The sequence below is a fragment of the Corapipo altera genome, unplaced genomic scaffold (assembly GCF_003945725.1).
Source record: "Corapipo altera isolate COAL_440 unplaced genomic scaffold, ASM394572v1 61305, whole genome shotgun sequence".
NCBI lineage: Eukaryota > Metazoa > Chordata > Aves > Passeriformes > Pipridae > Corapipo > Corapipo altera.
The window spans coordinates 2,980,030-2,996,498 of record NW_020884909.1 but is presented as its reverse complement, the minus strand read 5'-3'; the positions used below and the strand labels follow the sequence as shown (position 1 = coordinate 2,996,498).

General features: G+C 42.3%; 1 protein-coding gene across 3 annotated transcripts in view; it reads left to right on the top strand.

Annotated features, from left to right (window-relative positions):
* The window catches only part of ABCA1 (ATP binding cassette subfamily A member 1), a 90,610-nt gene that overhangs the window by 339 nt on the left and 73,802 nt on the right, over nucleotides 1-16,469 (top strand). For 2 of the 3 annotated variants that reach the window (XM_027653209.1, XM_027653205.1), the window contains exon 2: nucleotides 14,966-15,110. In XM_027653209.1, the coding sequence (XP_027509010.1) occupies nucleotides 15,045-15,110 (66 nt within the window). In that variant the 5' untranslated portion in view covers nucleotides 14,966-15,044. Of the gene's footprint in view, nucleotides 1-9,057; nucleotides 9,177-14,965; nucleotides 15,111-16,469 lie in introns of those variants that run through there. The other variant, XM_027653206.1, reaches the window with a different exon arrangement.

Here is a 16,469-nt window from a genome sequence, read left to right as displayed (position 1 = left end):
GGGGGTATATTGTTTTGGGGTTTTTTTTTTTTTTGTCTTCCGACGTGGTGGCACTCGCTGTGCCCAGCGTGTCGGGAGCGCGGCTCGGAGGATGGTTTTTCGGCGTAGTGGCGGATCGGAAAGGGGCTGATAGTGTATGTGTGCAAGTTGTGTGTGCTTTTTTCTTTCTTTCTTTCTCTTTCTTTCTTTCTTTTTTTTTTTTTTTTTTAATAATTACATTATTTTAGCTTATCCTCAGCCAGGCGACTCTGACTTGGCAGCACTCGCTCACCTTACTGCCGCCTCTCCCTGCCCCGGTGGGCTCTGGAAGATAACGGGAGGGTTTTCATCCCCTTCACCCCTACGTGAATCCTATAAAGTCGCGGGGGTGGGATAAGGGGACGGCCGTGGGATGAGGGGGCGTGTAAAAAAAAAAAAAAATCTATCTGGCCGCTTTTACGATGGGCAGGAGGCTCAGTTGCATGCAACAAATCATGCTGCTGCATGCCAGACTGTTGTGAAGTCTGGACTGCTACACTGCAATCTATTATCAGGCTGTTGCTACAAAAGACTGGAGCTGCACGGCAGCCCAGATGCTTAAAACGTGCCTGGAAAGATATTCTGATTCTAAATTCAAAGTTCATATTAAACATCATTTTTGCTTGGTTTTAACCAGGGGTGCCCCATTTCCCCCAGCTGTTGACCTTGGATATTTTAAAGGCTGTACAAATAACGTATTTGAAGGATATGGATTAACACATTAAAATTTGTTTTGGAGGTGCTTTTGGAAATGAGTTGGTGTGCTTGTACTGCAGAAAACAGCAGTGTCTTGGGGATGTTCCATTGACAACAGATGGTCAAGCCTGCTGTCGAAAGGCTATTGTAATTGAGCAGTCTTGCTCAGTTTTGAAAGGGGGTCATGGTAGTAAACATTCTGTGCAAGTGCTTTTTGTTCTTCGCCCTTGTGGCACAGCTTGCCTCCCTAACAAGTGGGAACGGCAGTGTATGCTCAGACTTGAAACACAAATCAGTGTGTGATGCCCCAGCTGGCCATTAAGCTAAATGGGTAGTACCTGGGACTCTGCGGTGTCTTACTGATGTAATAGATAAAAATAGTGTTGGTGGGTCTTCACAGTTCATTGTGCAAATTTAAATATTAGTTTATGTAAGAGTTGTGTGATAGAGTCTGTATCTGGTATGATCTGGACAAGTAAGGGCAGGAGTTTGATGCCTTCACTCATGACATGGAGCACCTTGTTTCCCATGTAATCATAATTTTGTAGGGCTCATTATGGTAAAAATTAAAGTCAGCTCTTAACAAAAAAAGTGTGGGTCACGTGAAACACAAGTGTTGCATGATAGAATTTAAGTTGAAACTGTGAAGTTGAGAATACTTAGCATTAAATAATAAAGTTTGATTGGGTTGGGGTTTTTTTTGTTGTTTTTTTTTTTTTTTTTAATGCTCACTTTAGGTGTTCTGAGGTGTTACCAGCTGGCCTCTGGACTGCAAGAGATGACAACTTGCTGTAATTTGGGGTTAGAATGGGATAATTCAGCAGCTAGCCCAAACTATCCACAATAACTGTCCCCTGACAAGTTGCTGCAGAAGGACGTGTAGCTGTGTGATAGGTGAAATAAACACCTGGGGTGCAGCTATATATAAGGCTCTGGCATTTCCAGGAGTCGTGGTAGTCTTTTGGATGTTCAAAATGTCTTCTGAATAGAGCTGCTTAGCAGTGCAAGCAGGTACATCGAACATTTCTTAATGGTCTCTTCACACAGTGAAGTTGAGGCACATTTATAAATCAGTTTGCCAGAGGCAGTGGCTGGCAAACCTTTTTTTGTACTGCTAAATATTTTTCAAACCCAAGTCTCATTCAGTGGTGTGATCAGAGACTTCATCTGGCACCAAATTCAGCATGTACCATCATGGTGTATATAAAGAGTAGCTCCTGGTCAAATGCCGAACTACAGAAGATGGAACACCACGAGCTTAAAAAAGGGTCAGTGAACTTATTTTGGCCTTTGTTCCTGGAGTGGCCTTTTTTCTAGCATTCCGTAGGCTAAACTTCTCCCTGGCTGTGTGCAGGTAAACCAGGCTTCTGTGATTCAGGAATAAGCCTTAGTGGCTTTGGGAAAGCAACAGCAGGTCTTCTATGTAGAATCTGGGTTGGAGCATTCTCACCTGTTAATCAAGTGTAATACATTTCAGAAAGCAAGTCCTCCCTTGCCTTCACCTCTGCAAGCCTGGTACCTCACCAATGAGTTCACCTGGCAAAATTAGACCCACAAAGACAGAGCAGGAGGAGGATTGGTACTAACTCATCCATCTGTGGCTAAATGTGATCAGCTCTGCTAGTGTTTATTATGTGCATTGCACCATGCAGGCACAATATTTCTTAGGGTGTGGTTTCTTCAGAACTTTAATCCAGAGTAATTGAAGGTTACCAGTGAACTAGTACTGGACCTGCTTTATTTTCCCTGGTCTGCTTGCTCTTTTTTTACTCTCCCTGTCTATTTCATCCTTTGTGCTGGCACTGGAGTTCACCAGCCCAGGGTGAGTAATTGAGAACAAACTCTTCTTTTTGTTTGGTGATTTTTTTATTTTTTTTTTTTTTTTACCCCAGCATCCTGTGCTCAACATCTTCTCATGGCTTTGTGAGCACTGGTGCCTGCACAAAGATGATAACAGAAGGGGAGCAGAAAGGGAACCAGACTACCACTTTGTTTAAGTAACCTTGAAGCAAGCACCCATGATGTTTAAAGATCTTCTAGGCTGGGCAACACACCAAATCTTGGAATGAGTCCAGAGGCCATGGCTGACTAAACACCAGCATGTTTTGATTAGGCTGGTTATTCCTGATGATTCCTGTGAGAGGGGCTAGAGTAAGAAACTAATGTTTAGTAAAATACATTTCAAACATAAAATATATTTTTCTTGATCATCTGAGGCTGCTAGGGACTCTGCCCACTTTCTTCATGTCTGATGTGTTAGAAATTCACTCTCTCTGTGATTATCTCATATTTGTGCCAGCTGAGGGTTTTAATTATGAATAGTTGAAAGTGTTTTGTGTAGTTGATGACCATGCACGTCTGCAGTTACTTGTATTACGAGTATAGATAAAAAATACTGTGGTCAGACTCTGCTTGTAGTGTTCAAAAGATGATCACCTCAAAAAAAAAGTTTCACATTCTGAAGCTGCATGTTTTGCTTCTGTTGATTGTACAAAAATCATACAGATCCACTCAGAAGGACTACCATGAGTAAAACTACTGAATGGACTACCTGACATACACTGTTTTCTTTTTTTAAAATTGGTGGCAACAAAGCTAGTCCTGTCTTTTTTAGCATTTGTAGTTGGGAGGAAAAGCATGTGAGCTCGCCTCAGACTGAGAGCAAGAACAGAGTAGGATGGAAAACTGTTGATGCAGCTTTCCTGACACAGCAGGCTAACATGGTAGGAAAAATGGGAGCATTCAGGTCTTTATTCATTGGGTTATTAGCAAAAAAGCTTAATCATAGATAATAAAGATGCCTGTTGGTTTGAATGGCATAAATATTCACATACAAGCTGACCTTTTTCCTCTTCTGTTATTTTCTGGAGGAGTGTTGCCTAGCAGAGCTCTGTCTTATTCTGTGAGATTGGTTTGTGTTATGCTGACTTTGTCAGAGAACAATTGGAGTTAGACAGAAAAAGGAGAGCAAAAGAGCCTTTACAAGGCTGTTCTGGTTTGGGCTAGATAGCGAGGTTATTCTCTGTGAAAGACCAAAGTCCAAGCCTTTGACCGCACAGTTCAGAGATAATTCTGGGGATCTGGTTTCCTTTGTAGCAGATTTAGCCAGCGCTGTGTGGAGGATAGAGGTGGCCAAGACCTGTTACCACTCTGCTTGCTTGACTCTCTGAAACACTTTGCTGTTTTCCTAGCCCATTTCGAAGTGGAATGGTTGTTCCTGGGAGCAAGCAAGCAAACCGTGCAACATATATTTATTAGTGCAGTAGTTTGTTGTTAGCTTAGTAAAATTCAAAATTAAGCCATGTGGAAGGTCTCAGAGCAGCAGTTTTGGTGGTGTAGGTGACAAGAGCAGGGCTGGGGACCAGGAGAACCTGGATCTCAGCACCTGTAGCCATCTTTTAATGACTTGATGCATCTCCTCTTATCTGCTTTCAGCATTATTATAATAATGACATGACCAAAGTTTATACTCTCTATGGTAGAAGTGAAAGCATGTTTGTTTTTTTTTTTGGTTTCACCAGCAGCAGGTAACACTTCTTAAAGACTATGGGCCCTGTTGCTAATGTCAGCAACCTGGGTGTAAGTCCAAGGTTTTCAGAGGTATGACTGCTTTTACAGGTGGATTTTTGTGCCTTAAAAAGAAACAAGCAAGTTATGATAAGTGTTCTTTTTCGCTGAGTGCTGTATTTGAGGAATATATTGATATTTTGGGGATCTATTGGTGGGGTTTTTTTTCTCTTCCCCTTATTTTAATTACGCTCCCATAACAAGAATTTGGCTATGATTGGCAGTAAAAGCAGAGTATGGGCCAAATTTGGATGGATTAAAAAAACTCCAAACTCTCCTCATCCAAACAATAAAGCAGCACTGACTTTTTCTGAGTGCAGATGCATGGACATTTCATTCTGGTTCAGTACAGGAGTCAAAATTCAAAACCTACTCCTCCCCTGAATGCAGTGTTCCTATTTAATAAACTAAATTGATCCCTCAATTGTGTTTTTGTTCTACCAAAGGTACTTTTAATCTAATTTATTTGTTTTAAAGTATTTTAGATATTTAATTATTCTTTGCCTTATTAAATCAAAGTAGCAATTCTTACTGCTTTGTTTCCCAGCTCTCTCAAACCTGTATTTAAATATTCATTGTAAAGTAAGCAAAAGGAGTTTTTCTACTGTCTTTGGAGAGATCTGGACTTGCTTCCTTCTTCTAGCAAACTGATACCATCACCTGTACACCCTCTGTTTTCAGACTTTTTCAGATGTTATTTTTCCCAGTACTTTTTTCATTCTCCTGATTGCAAAGTCTCCCTGTTCTTGTGCCATAGTCTTAATATTCTACATCACTATGTGTATCCTCCCAGTTGTGTTTATGTATAAACAATTGCAAAACTAGGTTGTCTGACAGAGCGTGCTTTGGTTCCAGTGGAACTTTCCCAGCACAGTTAAGGATATTTAAACTCAACATAAAAAATATGTTTTGAATCCTATATCCATTAAAAACTTGCAGAGCTTCTTTTTGCTCACCTAGCTCTCCTGCAAGGTTATTGCTTTTCCCTTTAGCATTTCATGCTACTTCTGCACTTGCCTGAAGTGTTTTCTGTTCCAAGCCATTTGGTTGAAATTTAGTTGAACACGTCTGTGCTTGGTCTGTTGAACCTTTTGGAGAAAACTGATGGAACTCTGTCCTGAATCTTTCTGCGTCTTGAAACGTACCTTAGGACACGAACAAATTCTGTCATCCTTCTTTCCTGGATATGTGTGTGCATGATGTTAAATTAGGCGTGCACTAGCCTGCTTTGAGTCCCTGCTAAGTGCCATGCTGGCCCTAGGGACTGGAAGCTCCAGCAGCGGGGTATGGGCTGTACATCTGGAGCTGGAGAATAGAAAGTGTGTGGAACAGCTGTTTGCTCTGTGGATCAGGAAAAAACGGGAAGATTGGCACACACTTCCTGGCAGTGTGCCCAGCTAACTGTGCTGTGCCACACCTGACACAGCAGGTATTCAGGCTGCCTTATCGTGTGCCCGCTATTTTCATATTCTTCTATGAATAACTTTAGAGATAAGTGGTTATTAAAGTCTGCATGGGTTGCCGAGATTGATCAGAAATTCATTCCTTGCCATAGCCGACACTCACTGCTTTTGAAAGTACTTGGACATCTCTTTATCATTTCAATGAATTACCAGCTTCTATATCAGCACTGCTGGATGGTAGCCATGTGGGAGCCGAGGTCCTGTTGTGGCCCTATCTATTGTAGGCTTTGTAGGCTCAAACTCTGCTCAAGCTGACAGTGACTGCTAAATCCTGACTTTGTGCTAAATACTGACTTTGCCAGTTTATTGCTTTCTTTTGTCAGTGTCATTTCCTTGCATTGTGCTAGAGGCTTTTTCTTGGCTGCTGTTTTTCTGCATAGTGCAGGGTTATTTTTGTTTCATTTGCTATTACTTAAAGCTGGGGCACAGATATCAGTGCAGCTGGGTAGATATCCAGCTTAACAGACAGCTTATTCTTTATGCTTATGAATCTCAAGGGCACCACTGGGATGTTTTTGACATTACAGGCCATGTTGTTTTCTGCTCTGTTACTGAATACATGCACTGGTTTTTGGCATGATGTTCCCAAATAGCAAAGATGGAAAGGAAAATAACGGTACAACTTCTTTTGATGTTACAGGACAGGCATACATCTCAAACTGCAGCTTAATCTTGTACTGGACACAGTTTGTGTCCTTGTCTTCTCCTGAGATGAAGGAACAAGTTACAAACACAAGATGCAGGAGAAGACACTCCTTTCCAAAACAATCCTACAGAATGTGATGGGAAAGCTGCAAGGCTTGATATCTTTGCTCAGTAGAAGATGGAAGTGATGCTCCAGCGACTCTGCAGTAGGATGGTGGAGCACCTGTCAGCATTGCACTTTGTTAAACCAGATCTGTGGCTGATTAGTGTAAATAACTCAGTGACCAGGATGTGCTGTGGAAGGGGTGGTGGTCAAAAGTGTTTCTGTCCTAACACCATCCGAGCTTGTGGATTTCTTTTGGGAAAAGCTGCTTTCTTGGGGAAGCTGTGCCTTCCTTTTCCCCTTTGAGGTTACTGCCGAGCAGAAAAGTACCTTTTGCAATGTGAAATTCTTTACCCTTTCTCCTAGTTGCAGATGTAATGTCCTTAAACAGGATGTGCCAACAGCTGGAAAAAGTGACTGAAACTGTGTAACACAGCTTTTTGCAGAGTGTGTACTGACAATACTATACTTGCTCAGAGATCAAAGCTTAATGGCGTGAATTGTGCTCAGATGTCGCAATTATTATTTTAGCAGGATGTTCTGTTATTTCTAAAGCCCACTAGAAAAGAGCCATTCTTTGAGAGCCCAGGAAAAAAAAAATCATCTGCTAATATGGACTATGGATTTTTGGACATTGGCCGTGATAAAGTAAATCACATTTTGTGTTTGTTTTTGCCAAGGAATGGACTAGATTTTTGCCTTTTTTTTTTTTTTTCTCCCATGGGGAAAGTAGAGGACATTCAGTGTAATGTTTAAAGTTGAAATGCTTCACGTATTTCACAACCTTCCAATTTTTTTTTAACTATTCAAAGCTTTTTTTTTTTTTTTTGGTAAAATAGATGACTGCATTTCATCTTGCATCTTATACTTGACACTTAAGCAATTTTTCTTGCCTAAGTGCATGCCACATTCCCTTGCATGTGCATTCCTTTAGGTCAGTCCAGCTCTGGTGCATGCAAACTAGACACCTTCCATTGCACTGGAGCTGTGCTCGTTTTCATCAACGAGCCTTTTAAGCTTGCTAGAAGTAACGAGAACCAGCTGTTTTGGTGATTCTGGGAAGCTGAACTGTGACAGGTTCTTCAGAATGACTTGGCATGTTGTGTCAAAAGGAAACGTTATAAAACAGCAGCCATTTTTGAAAATATGTATCCATGTAAATGTCTAAGGAGGCACTGAGGATTCTGGAAAATGTAATCAGGCTTGTATTTATGGAGTACTTTAACTAGTGCTGACTCTGGAGGGAATTGTCCCATATGGCTTGTTTCTGATTGGTAAGGATAGGCCCACCAGTGTCCCAGAAATACATCTTGGGAGTTTGGCTTTGACAGGAGAGGCAGGTCAAGTACTCTGAAGAGTTTAGGGCCAGGAATGTCAGTGCTCATTGTGTTAAATCTAGGCGAGGTCTTTCAAAATTATCATCTGCTCATGTGTTCATAGTGGAGCATTCAAAAGGGCTCAGCACACACTTGTGAAAAATCAATTTTCTCAGTTCTCATGCCAAGGCTAAATACCTTTAGAAACCACTTGCCATTTTGCCTAAAGAGTTGGGAAGTCAGGTTCCTGCTCCTAACGTGACTTTATGTTAAGCCCAAGTCTTGTCTGAGCGAGATCCAGGCTCACTTCAATGTGTAGTACCTCGTGCAGCAAGTGGAACCCAATATAGGGCTTGGGTTTTGTCACTAGTTGCTTTAGTAACAGCAGTTCAATCAGGTTGTGAATAAGTATTTTATTGTCGACCTGTTGCTAAAAAGATTTCTTTTCCACTGATTGCCTCCAATTTTCTGTGAGTTTGGAGCCCCCTTAAATAATGAAATAATTTACTCAGTGTTTTATAGCTGTGTGCGTGCTGCCTTAAGGATCCTGTGGATGAGTGAGAGGCTCTGTGTCTTAGACCAGAGGTGGCAGGTCGCTGGAGGTGTTCCATGAGACTCTTCCATCAGCTTCCTGGTATTTTGGCTTTATTCTTTAAATCGTGGTTTTACAAAATTTGACAGGCTCCTCAAGGAGGGAAAATGAGTTAAATTGGTTGTGAATTATCACAAAGATGGATCCTTAAAATTGTGCCTGTCATACAAATCACTGTTATTTAGAGGGCTGATGTGGATGGCCATGTTGAAAGCAATATATTAGTTGCCTTCAGTATTGGTAAGCACTGGAGAACAAGGCCAGTTTCCTACCTAACCTAAGAGCAGGTAGTCGGTGTGTGAACTGAAGTAAACTAGTAGGGGATCTTGCCAAGAATTGCCACTAAAATGCTGTTGTTTGTTGTCCTAATTCTTGCCTGCTGACCCAGAAGCTCTCCAATCACATTCTTAGGAACAAGGAGTTGGTGTAAACTCTGTGACATGACCTAGGTGATTTTTGAAGAGGAAAGCACTTCTCTGTGAATGACTCTTTAAATGGAATAGGAAACTTTGTGTCCTGTATTCATTTGGCAAATAGGAGAGAAATGTCCTCTGTGGAGAGGTTATGAAAGACCTGCTTTTAGTGTTTGTGTGGCTCCACTGATAACGATCCTGTGTCCCAGGCAGAAGGCTCTAGGTTCAAAGCTCACACCTCCACTGCTGATCCTGCATTGGTTGTGATTGCTACAGAGTCCAGCCGTGCTTAACCCAGGAGATGGACGTGTGAGATCTGCAGGTTTTATTCTAATCTCTGCTTTTGTGTGCTTGTGGCCCCAGGTGAGTTGCTTGAACTCTGTGCTGCTAATGCTTTATATGGCACCTCTTTGTAACCTAGTTCAGGGTCTTCGGCTTAAAACATTAAAAGGTCAATACTGTCATTTATATAAAACTATCATTATTTAAGTGGCAGTTTCCCCTCTTTCTGAGAGCCCCGGTAGGTACCGTAAGTTTTTTGACTGCTCGAAAGTTATAGAGATGGGAATGTCAGATTTGTTCCTTTGGGTTTTGCAAGCTTTGTGTGAGTTTTGATCACAATGGACATTGCTTCTGGTTCTTTATGCACTTCCTTTTTTTCCCTATGGATATTAGCTCCAACTAGATGATTAACAGCAGGATAAAAAATTATTTGCATTTGTCCACAGCCGTTCTTTATCTGGCCTAAACTTAACAGAATCTGTATTAATACAGTTTTTTCCTCTTCCTTTGGTGTCATTTGAAGTTGCATCCATGCAAAGTACTTTCTGGGAATTGAGGAAGTAACAATGAAAACATCTTCCCAATACTTATGCCTTGAGAGCTTTTAATGGCCTTGCACAGTTTTAAGTTCTACAAAGTGGATGCAGTTGTGTAAGAGTAAGTCTCTTGTTTACAGCTGCTGTGCTGGAAGAAGGGAAATCCTGGTGTTTGGCAGGGAAGTGGCCAAAACACTAGACCTTGGTTTGGGAGACAGGGATTTGATTCTGGACTCTTGGCTTAATCTGTACCTCTGTTACACTAATCCCCATCCAGGCTGCTAGTTTCTTTGGTGATTTGTTTTATGAGAGTCAGAATGTCAGTTCATAAGGGAGACACTTCCATCCTGTCTTTGTGGGTACAGTCCTCGTGGGGACCTGATCTCAACTGATGGCATATGGATCACTGGGCTTTGCAGGATTCACATGGCTCATGATCCTGTTTGCTTCACAAAACACAGCCTGACACTACCTAAAAGAAATTGAATGATAAGACAGCTATCAGCATTCACAAAGAGGACTGTATTTCTGCTGAAGTATGATGTTTGTGCCTTAGTTGCTTCTTTTCTTTGAAAGTGGGTCTCATTAGACAAGATCTGTTGGAGTTAAGCAGATGTACAACTTTTTGTCTGGGGCAGAAAGCCCGAAGTGCCAGATTGTGTCTGCTTGTGGCAGGGGAAAGCACTGGCCCTAGGAGCTCAAACTTGTGCTGTGTCCAGCAAATAATGCCTATTTTGCCCTCGTAAAGACAAAAATCATATGTAGGCATCAGATTGGCACTCTCCATGGTTACTTGATCTGTGGAGAGCCGCCAGTGGTGGTAGTTTCTGTGATGTGGAAAATCTGAGAGGACAGAGGCTGCTAACTGATTTCACAGGGGCCACTGAACCTTCTTCAACTAATAAAAGCTTTGTAGCTCTGCTGACAAGGACTTAGTTAAAGTTGTCCATAGTCTCTTGCCAGAATCATGAAATGTTCCAGTCTCAAAGTTTAAGTTCGTTTTGTTCTCTCTTGAAATAATGATTTTTTTTAAAATTTTTTTTTTTTCTTCAGGGGAAAGGGTTTTTTTGCCCCCCCAGCCCCCAAGAAAGCAAACAGCTGCATTGTTTGCAGAAAGCTGCTTTTGAAGGCCATTTTATGTTTACTTAGTACAGACACCAGGCATGGGGGTGGAGAACGGATTCTCTGCCGCTTGAGGTTTTTCCTCTCTAAATCTACAGCTGTAAAAATACATTTCTTTGTATTTAAGGTGGATTAGATCTGGAGACTGTTGATATAGCAGCTAATGGACTTTTCCACAGCCATTGTATTTCTAAGTGGTGGATAGCACTGCTCTAGGAAGAAAGGGTTGGCCAAAGACTGTGTTTCTCTGTCATTGTTTTCAGAGGTTGCCCTGCAGCCTAACTTTCTTTTGAGAGCAATTTTCTGAATTGCACACTGAGTTGAAATTGCAGCCCTGTAGGTCTGGAGGCTGTGCAGGTTTTTTGCAGCAGGGCAAAATGTCATGTGCAGGGAGTCTTCTGCAAAGGCAGACCATGGGACAAGTGTGTGGACTCTGTGCTTTAATTGTGCCAGTCTGTGTTGTACTGTGGTACTTTACACTACTGAAGACTAATGCTGTGGGGATGATTTCTTGAAGCTTTGCTTACCTTAGACAGAAACAGTATTTCTGCTTCAGATAGTTCTGGGTGAGCATCAGGAGTGATCACTGATACTTACTGTTGGCTCAAAATTTTATGTAGGTGAGGCACAAAAGCATGAACTGGAAACAAGCTGTGTTTTGGCACTGCAGTACTAACTGGCAAGTTGGATTTCCCAGCTATGTTGAACTTATCAGGCTGGTCTGAAATGGAGATAAAGATGGACTTCAGCTCTAACTGAACTGGAAGTGTTGGGTCTATCACTATTTTCTGCATTTCTGTCTTACAGTTCTTGCCTGCTGTGAGCTGGATGAACATCTGAAAGGGTGCTAACCCATTTTGCTCTGATATTCTTAGTTTGCAGAGTGCTTTCTGATGGATTAGTGATTCAGTGGACCTAGTTAACTTGTGTCAGCAGTGAACCAAATATGTCAGCCTTTGTGAATGAAAATCAGAGGCGGCTCTAGGCATTAACAAGCCTGTCTTACCCAGTTTGTAACAGATACTGGGGCACAAAGTGTCATTGCAGCTGTCATCCAGCATGGCTGGAAGAAGAACTGGATATGCTTCAGGTTCAGGTGTTGTGCTCTTGGTGGTTAGTCCAGTGTTAGGCTCCATGGCCTGGTTTAATGCAGGGACTTAGCTGGTATGTCTCCAACTGGGCAATCCTTAAAAGTCAGTATTTTTACATCATATGAAACCTATATCCAGGCAAACTGGTCTTATTTGAAGGCCAGGACATTTGCTTTGTTCCCAGTAAAGTGTAGCCCAACTCCAGAGAGCTGAAGTTCAAGTAGGCAGCACAGCTGAGTCTTCCTGGCTGTGCAGGCTTCTGCTCGTCAGCTGAGACGAGCTGATTGATCAAATACTTACCCTCTCTCACTACAGTCTGCTAGTGTGATGGGAATGCTACAACCTCTGTAAAACAGTATTTCCGTGTTCTGGATCCCGTGGGCTGACTGCGAGGGATAAATATTTGGATTTTCACTGATAGGCATTAAATCGACTGCCCTGACATTTGCTCAAGCATCCCACAGACCGCTTCAACTTTTATTTTGCTTCTGTGCAGAGTATTGAGGTGCAGGAGTAGGGCCTAGTTCCACTGAGGAGAATGCCAAAGGCCTCTTTGACTCTCAGTGGGATCCTTCTCGTACTCTTCCTGTGGCACGTCATACGCAGGGATTTTTGGTGTTTATCTTTAGTTGTTGGAAAGCACTGGAAGTGAGCTTATTGCAGAGAGTTAACAATGTTGGGGGGCTGGGGTTGAAATGCAGAGTGGGTACTCTGAAACACACTTCTGAAGAGTAGAAAAAACCCTGTTACGCAAATACCACTGATTGTAGGAGGCCGTACAGTCGCTTCCTGTCCTCTACTCCTGTATGCCAAACTTTTGCAGTGGCCGCAGGATCAGACTCAGGAAGAAAGGATTATGTTTCGTGGCATGTTGGACAGCACAGCAAACCGGTACCAGCACCCTTGTGGAAAAACGCTTGAAAAGGTTAATTGTCCCGGTGTTTTGTAAAGTGATTTTTGCACCAAGTTAGCGGTTGCAGCGTGCCTCTGTACTATGTGAGTAGCAATCCAGGTTTCTCAGTAGTGTGAGTAAAAGTGTTGCCAAATCCCCCAAATCCTAAGCAGAAATGGGACAGTGGAGGAGGTACAAAGGAGAGGTGATAATATTCCCTGCTTAGTTCTGTTGCTAGGTTACATGTTAATTGCAGCTTGAAATGTGTAGTACTGACATGCAGAGGAGGTGCTGCAACCCTTCCAAACCTGTAAGCAAAGGTGTGCTTTGGGTCCACGAGCATGTGTGCAGTCATCATCAGCCAGGGTTTGTCCTCTTGAGATTTCCCCACAAAGAGCAGGGTCTTTTCCCCACAAAGAGCAGGGTCTTTTTCCCTGCTGTGGCCTGTCAGGTGCCTCACTCTAAGCATGTCTGAGAATTCTATCAGCCAGATGTGCATGCAGCTGGAACGTGTTACTGTCAGGGTGCTCCAGCCAGCAGCAAGCACTGTGCAGGGAAGGATGGTTCTCCTGCCAGATTAGTTTTAGGCATCCCTCTGTGAAGAAGCATCTGTAGAGGTCACGTCAGTGAGTTACAGCAGCACCTAGCAGAAGTTAATGAGCCCATGCTGACTGTACACTCAGCTGCCTGCGTGCTGACATGAGGTTCAATTTGTAGGGTTTTGTAGGCATCTGTTATTGTTCTTTGGTTCTCTGTGCTGGTATTAGGAAGCACTGTTGTCTTGTTGTGATACTACAGTGTAATTATCTGTAGAACTCGGTGTAATGGGTTTAATTTATTTTGTTAGTCATGTTAAGGAAATATTTTTGTGACACAGGCCTATATTATTAAGGGAAGTTTTCATCCCACAAGTCATTGTAATAATGGAATTTACTTTTGGATGAGAATTAAAGATCACAAATTATTCATCAAAGCTCATATCCAGAATTGCCATTTAACATATAATCTTAACTCCAGTGTAGGACTGGTCAGAGCATTTCCCGAGGAAGTGTTACGTTCCTATTACATTTATGAACTTTGGGAACCTTCTCAAAGCAGTTTGCAGTCAGGGAGGCAACTCTGAATCATAGCGCTAGGGTACTGGTATGTGGGACACCAAAATCAAAAGCATGTGTGTTCCCAGTTTAACAGGTGTTTGAAGGAATGATTCTCTTGCTGTGTTTTTGGATCAGCCGCTAGTTGTCTTGTTAACACAGAGTCTGTCAACAGAGTATATTCAGGTACATAAATCAGAATTAATTTAATGTGGATTAACTGAATTCCCATGTGAACACTTACTCAGAATTAAACTGCTCTTAATTTGAAGTGGTCTTAAACTCAGAAGTAAATTAAACTATGCCAAAATCATTTTGGAAAGAAAGGTTTAATGACATTTAACTAATGTACTATAAGCTCACCTTTCCATATGATTGAGTTTTCCTGGAAGGCTGTGTACCCAAGCCTATTCCATGCTATTATTAATAGCTACCAAAGAGATTAATGTATTTTTTAACCCTTTATACTCTCATACTCTAACAAGATGCATGTTTAATGCACCTAATTCTCAGTAGTGCTGGAGGCCAGGTGTTCGCAAAACCCGAACACTGACTCAACAGCAATTTTCCATTCATTTCATCCAGATATTAACAAGTCTGGGGTCATTCTTAGTCAATTATCTTCAAGGAAATGAACATTTCTGCCTTGCTTGTTAAATGCAAAACACTTTCTCCTACAAGTGGTGGTGTTGGCTGGACTTCAAAACAAAGGCTTTGGTAATTTGGCAGCGGGGTTTTTACCATTATAAAAGTAAATATGGGAAGAAGCATTTAGAAAAAGGATTGAAATGTGTGATTCTGTCTCATTCAGAGAGGTCTTTAAATCAGCTTTCAAATAGTAGTATTATTCTTATTCTGGGCTATTCTTGCTTTTGGAATTCTTGGAGCAGAAGAGAAGAAAATTGTCTTGCAGAGTGGTGCTTTGGAGCTCTGAGGTAAGAGACGGTGTGTCTAGATCTAAGCCTACTGAGACCCATGAGATTTGGCTGGAGTGCATGGGATAAGAAGGCAGCAGGGAGTGCTGTGTGGGGGCTCCAAGGTCACAGAGTGCAGCCTCTTGTCTTTCCCTGTCTTGTTGCCTTTTCTCTTGTGACTCCCTTTCAACGGTTTTCCTGTTTTTGTTTTCTATCCTTAGTTAATGCCTGGCCACAAACATCTGTGCTGTGTACTGCTGCTGCTGCACAAAGGAAGCTTCTAGGCTTTACTTAGGGAAGATGGCTTTCTGGACGCAGCTGGGATTGCTGCTATGGAAGAACTTCACTTATAGAAGAAGACAGACTGTAAGTATTAACCAAAGGGTGTTTTGAGACCTTAAACTGTAGCCTTTTAGCTTACTTTTCAAGCAAAATGGGGAAACATCCTGTATTTTACTTACTGTCTTTCCTCTGGTGGTCCCTGGCTGAGCAAACTGGTCTGGCTTTGGAAAGACCCAGTTCAAACTGAAGAGAGTGATGGGTGTACAAAAACCAGAGGGCTTGAAGGAGCTCAAGATTTCTGTCCTGAATTCCAGTGTGGGAGAGTGTTGGAGTACTGAACCAGTCATGTCAGATCAGGCAGAGAGGGTGCATGACTGCTGTGTGCAGCAAGGAAGATGTGAAATGAAAACCCGTGCTGTGAGCTGCTCCACTCTGTGGGTGAGGCATTCCCAGGCTGTGGGGATGTACCGATGAGTCTAAAAGCTTTGGAATATTGCAAGCTGCAACAACAGCAACAAAATTCTGCCATTTCCTAATGGCAGAAGTGGTGGAGACAATGGCAGGCTTCTCCACTCACTTTTTAACCGGGGAGAGAATCCCAAACCCGTTATGTAACTTTACAACAGGAGATATAGATTGAGTGGCATGAAGCATGTTCTTGTATTGGCATGGGGATAAGCCTAGGCAACTGATATTTTACTACTAAGCTGTGTTCTGAGTAGTTTTAAGTGCTAGCCTCACCATCTGTTAACTGTGTGGAAATGTACCTGTTCAGATAGGCAATACCTAAGAAGAGCTTCTCCTTGCAATAACAAGGGCACTGGAGTGTGAATCCAGCATGGTGTTCTTAAAATTCTTTTACCTTTATGTTAATGAGACCTCATAGAATGCTGTAAGTCTTGCAGATAGCTAAAAGCCAGAGAAAACATGCTGTTGGACATAGGCATTTAGGGAATAGCTGTGTTGGATAAGAGCATGTCCTGTGCAATAGGCTTGTTCAGAGGATCCAGAATGTTAGATCTGACCTTGAGGAGACATGAGTAGGGAACACGAAAGGAACATGAGGCACTGAGGTGGTGAGTGGAAAAGTGGTCTCTCTGATAAGCTTTCTGAACCCTCCAAGAACCAGGGTGCTTGCCAGCTGGTTGGGTTGGGTTGTTTTAGAAACTCAGTGCCACAAGGGAGGGGAGGCTATCATATTCACCACTGGGGACAGTGACAGTCCCAAAAGTCTTCGCTCAGGTGTCTGAGGCTTGTTTTGTGGGGTCATTTTAGTACTGGAATTAGTCCATTCTTAGATAAAACAAAAGTGCCTCATGGCATCTTTGACTTTTCTTGTATACCTCTGTGGTTAGAGAGCTGACAGTGATGACAAAGACTTGCTTCACAAGTCTTGATCTCCCAGGACAGAACTGGCCCCCCCTCCCCTCCCCCCGAGAGGTC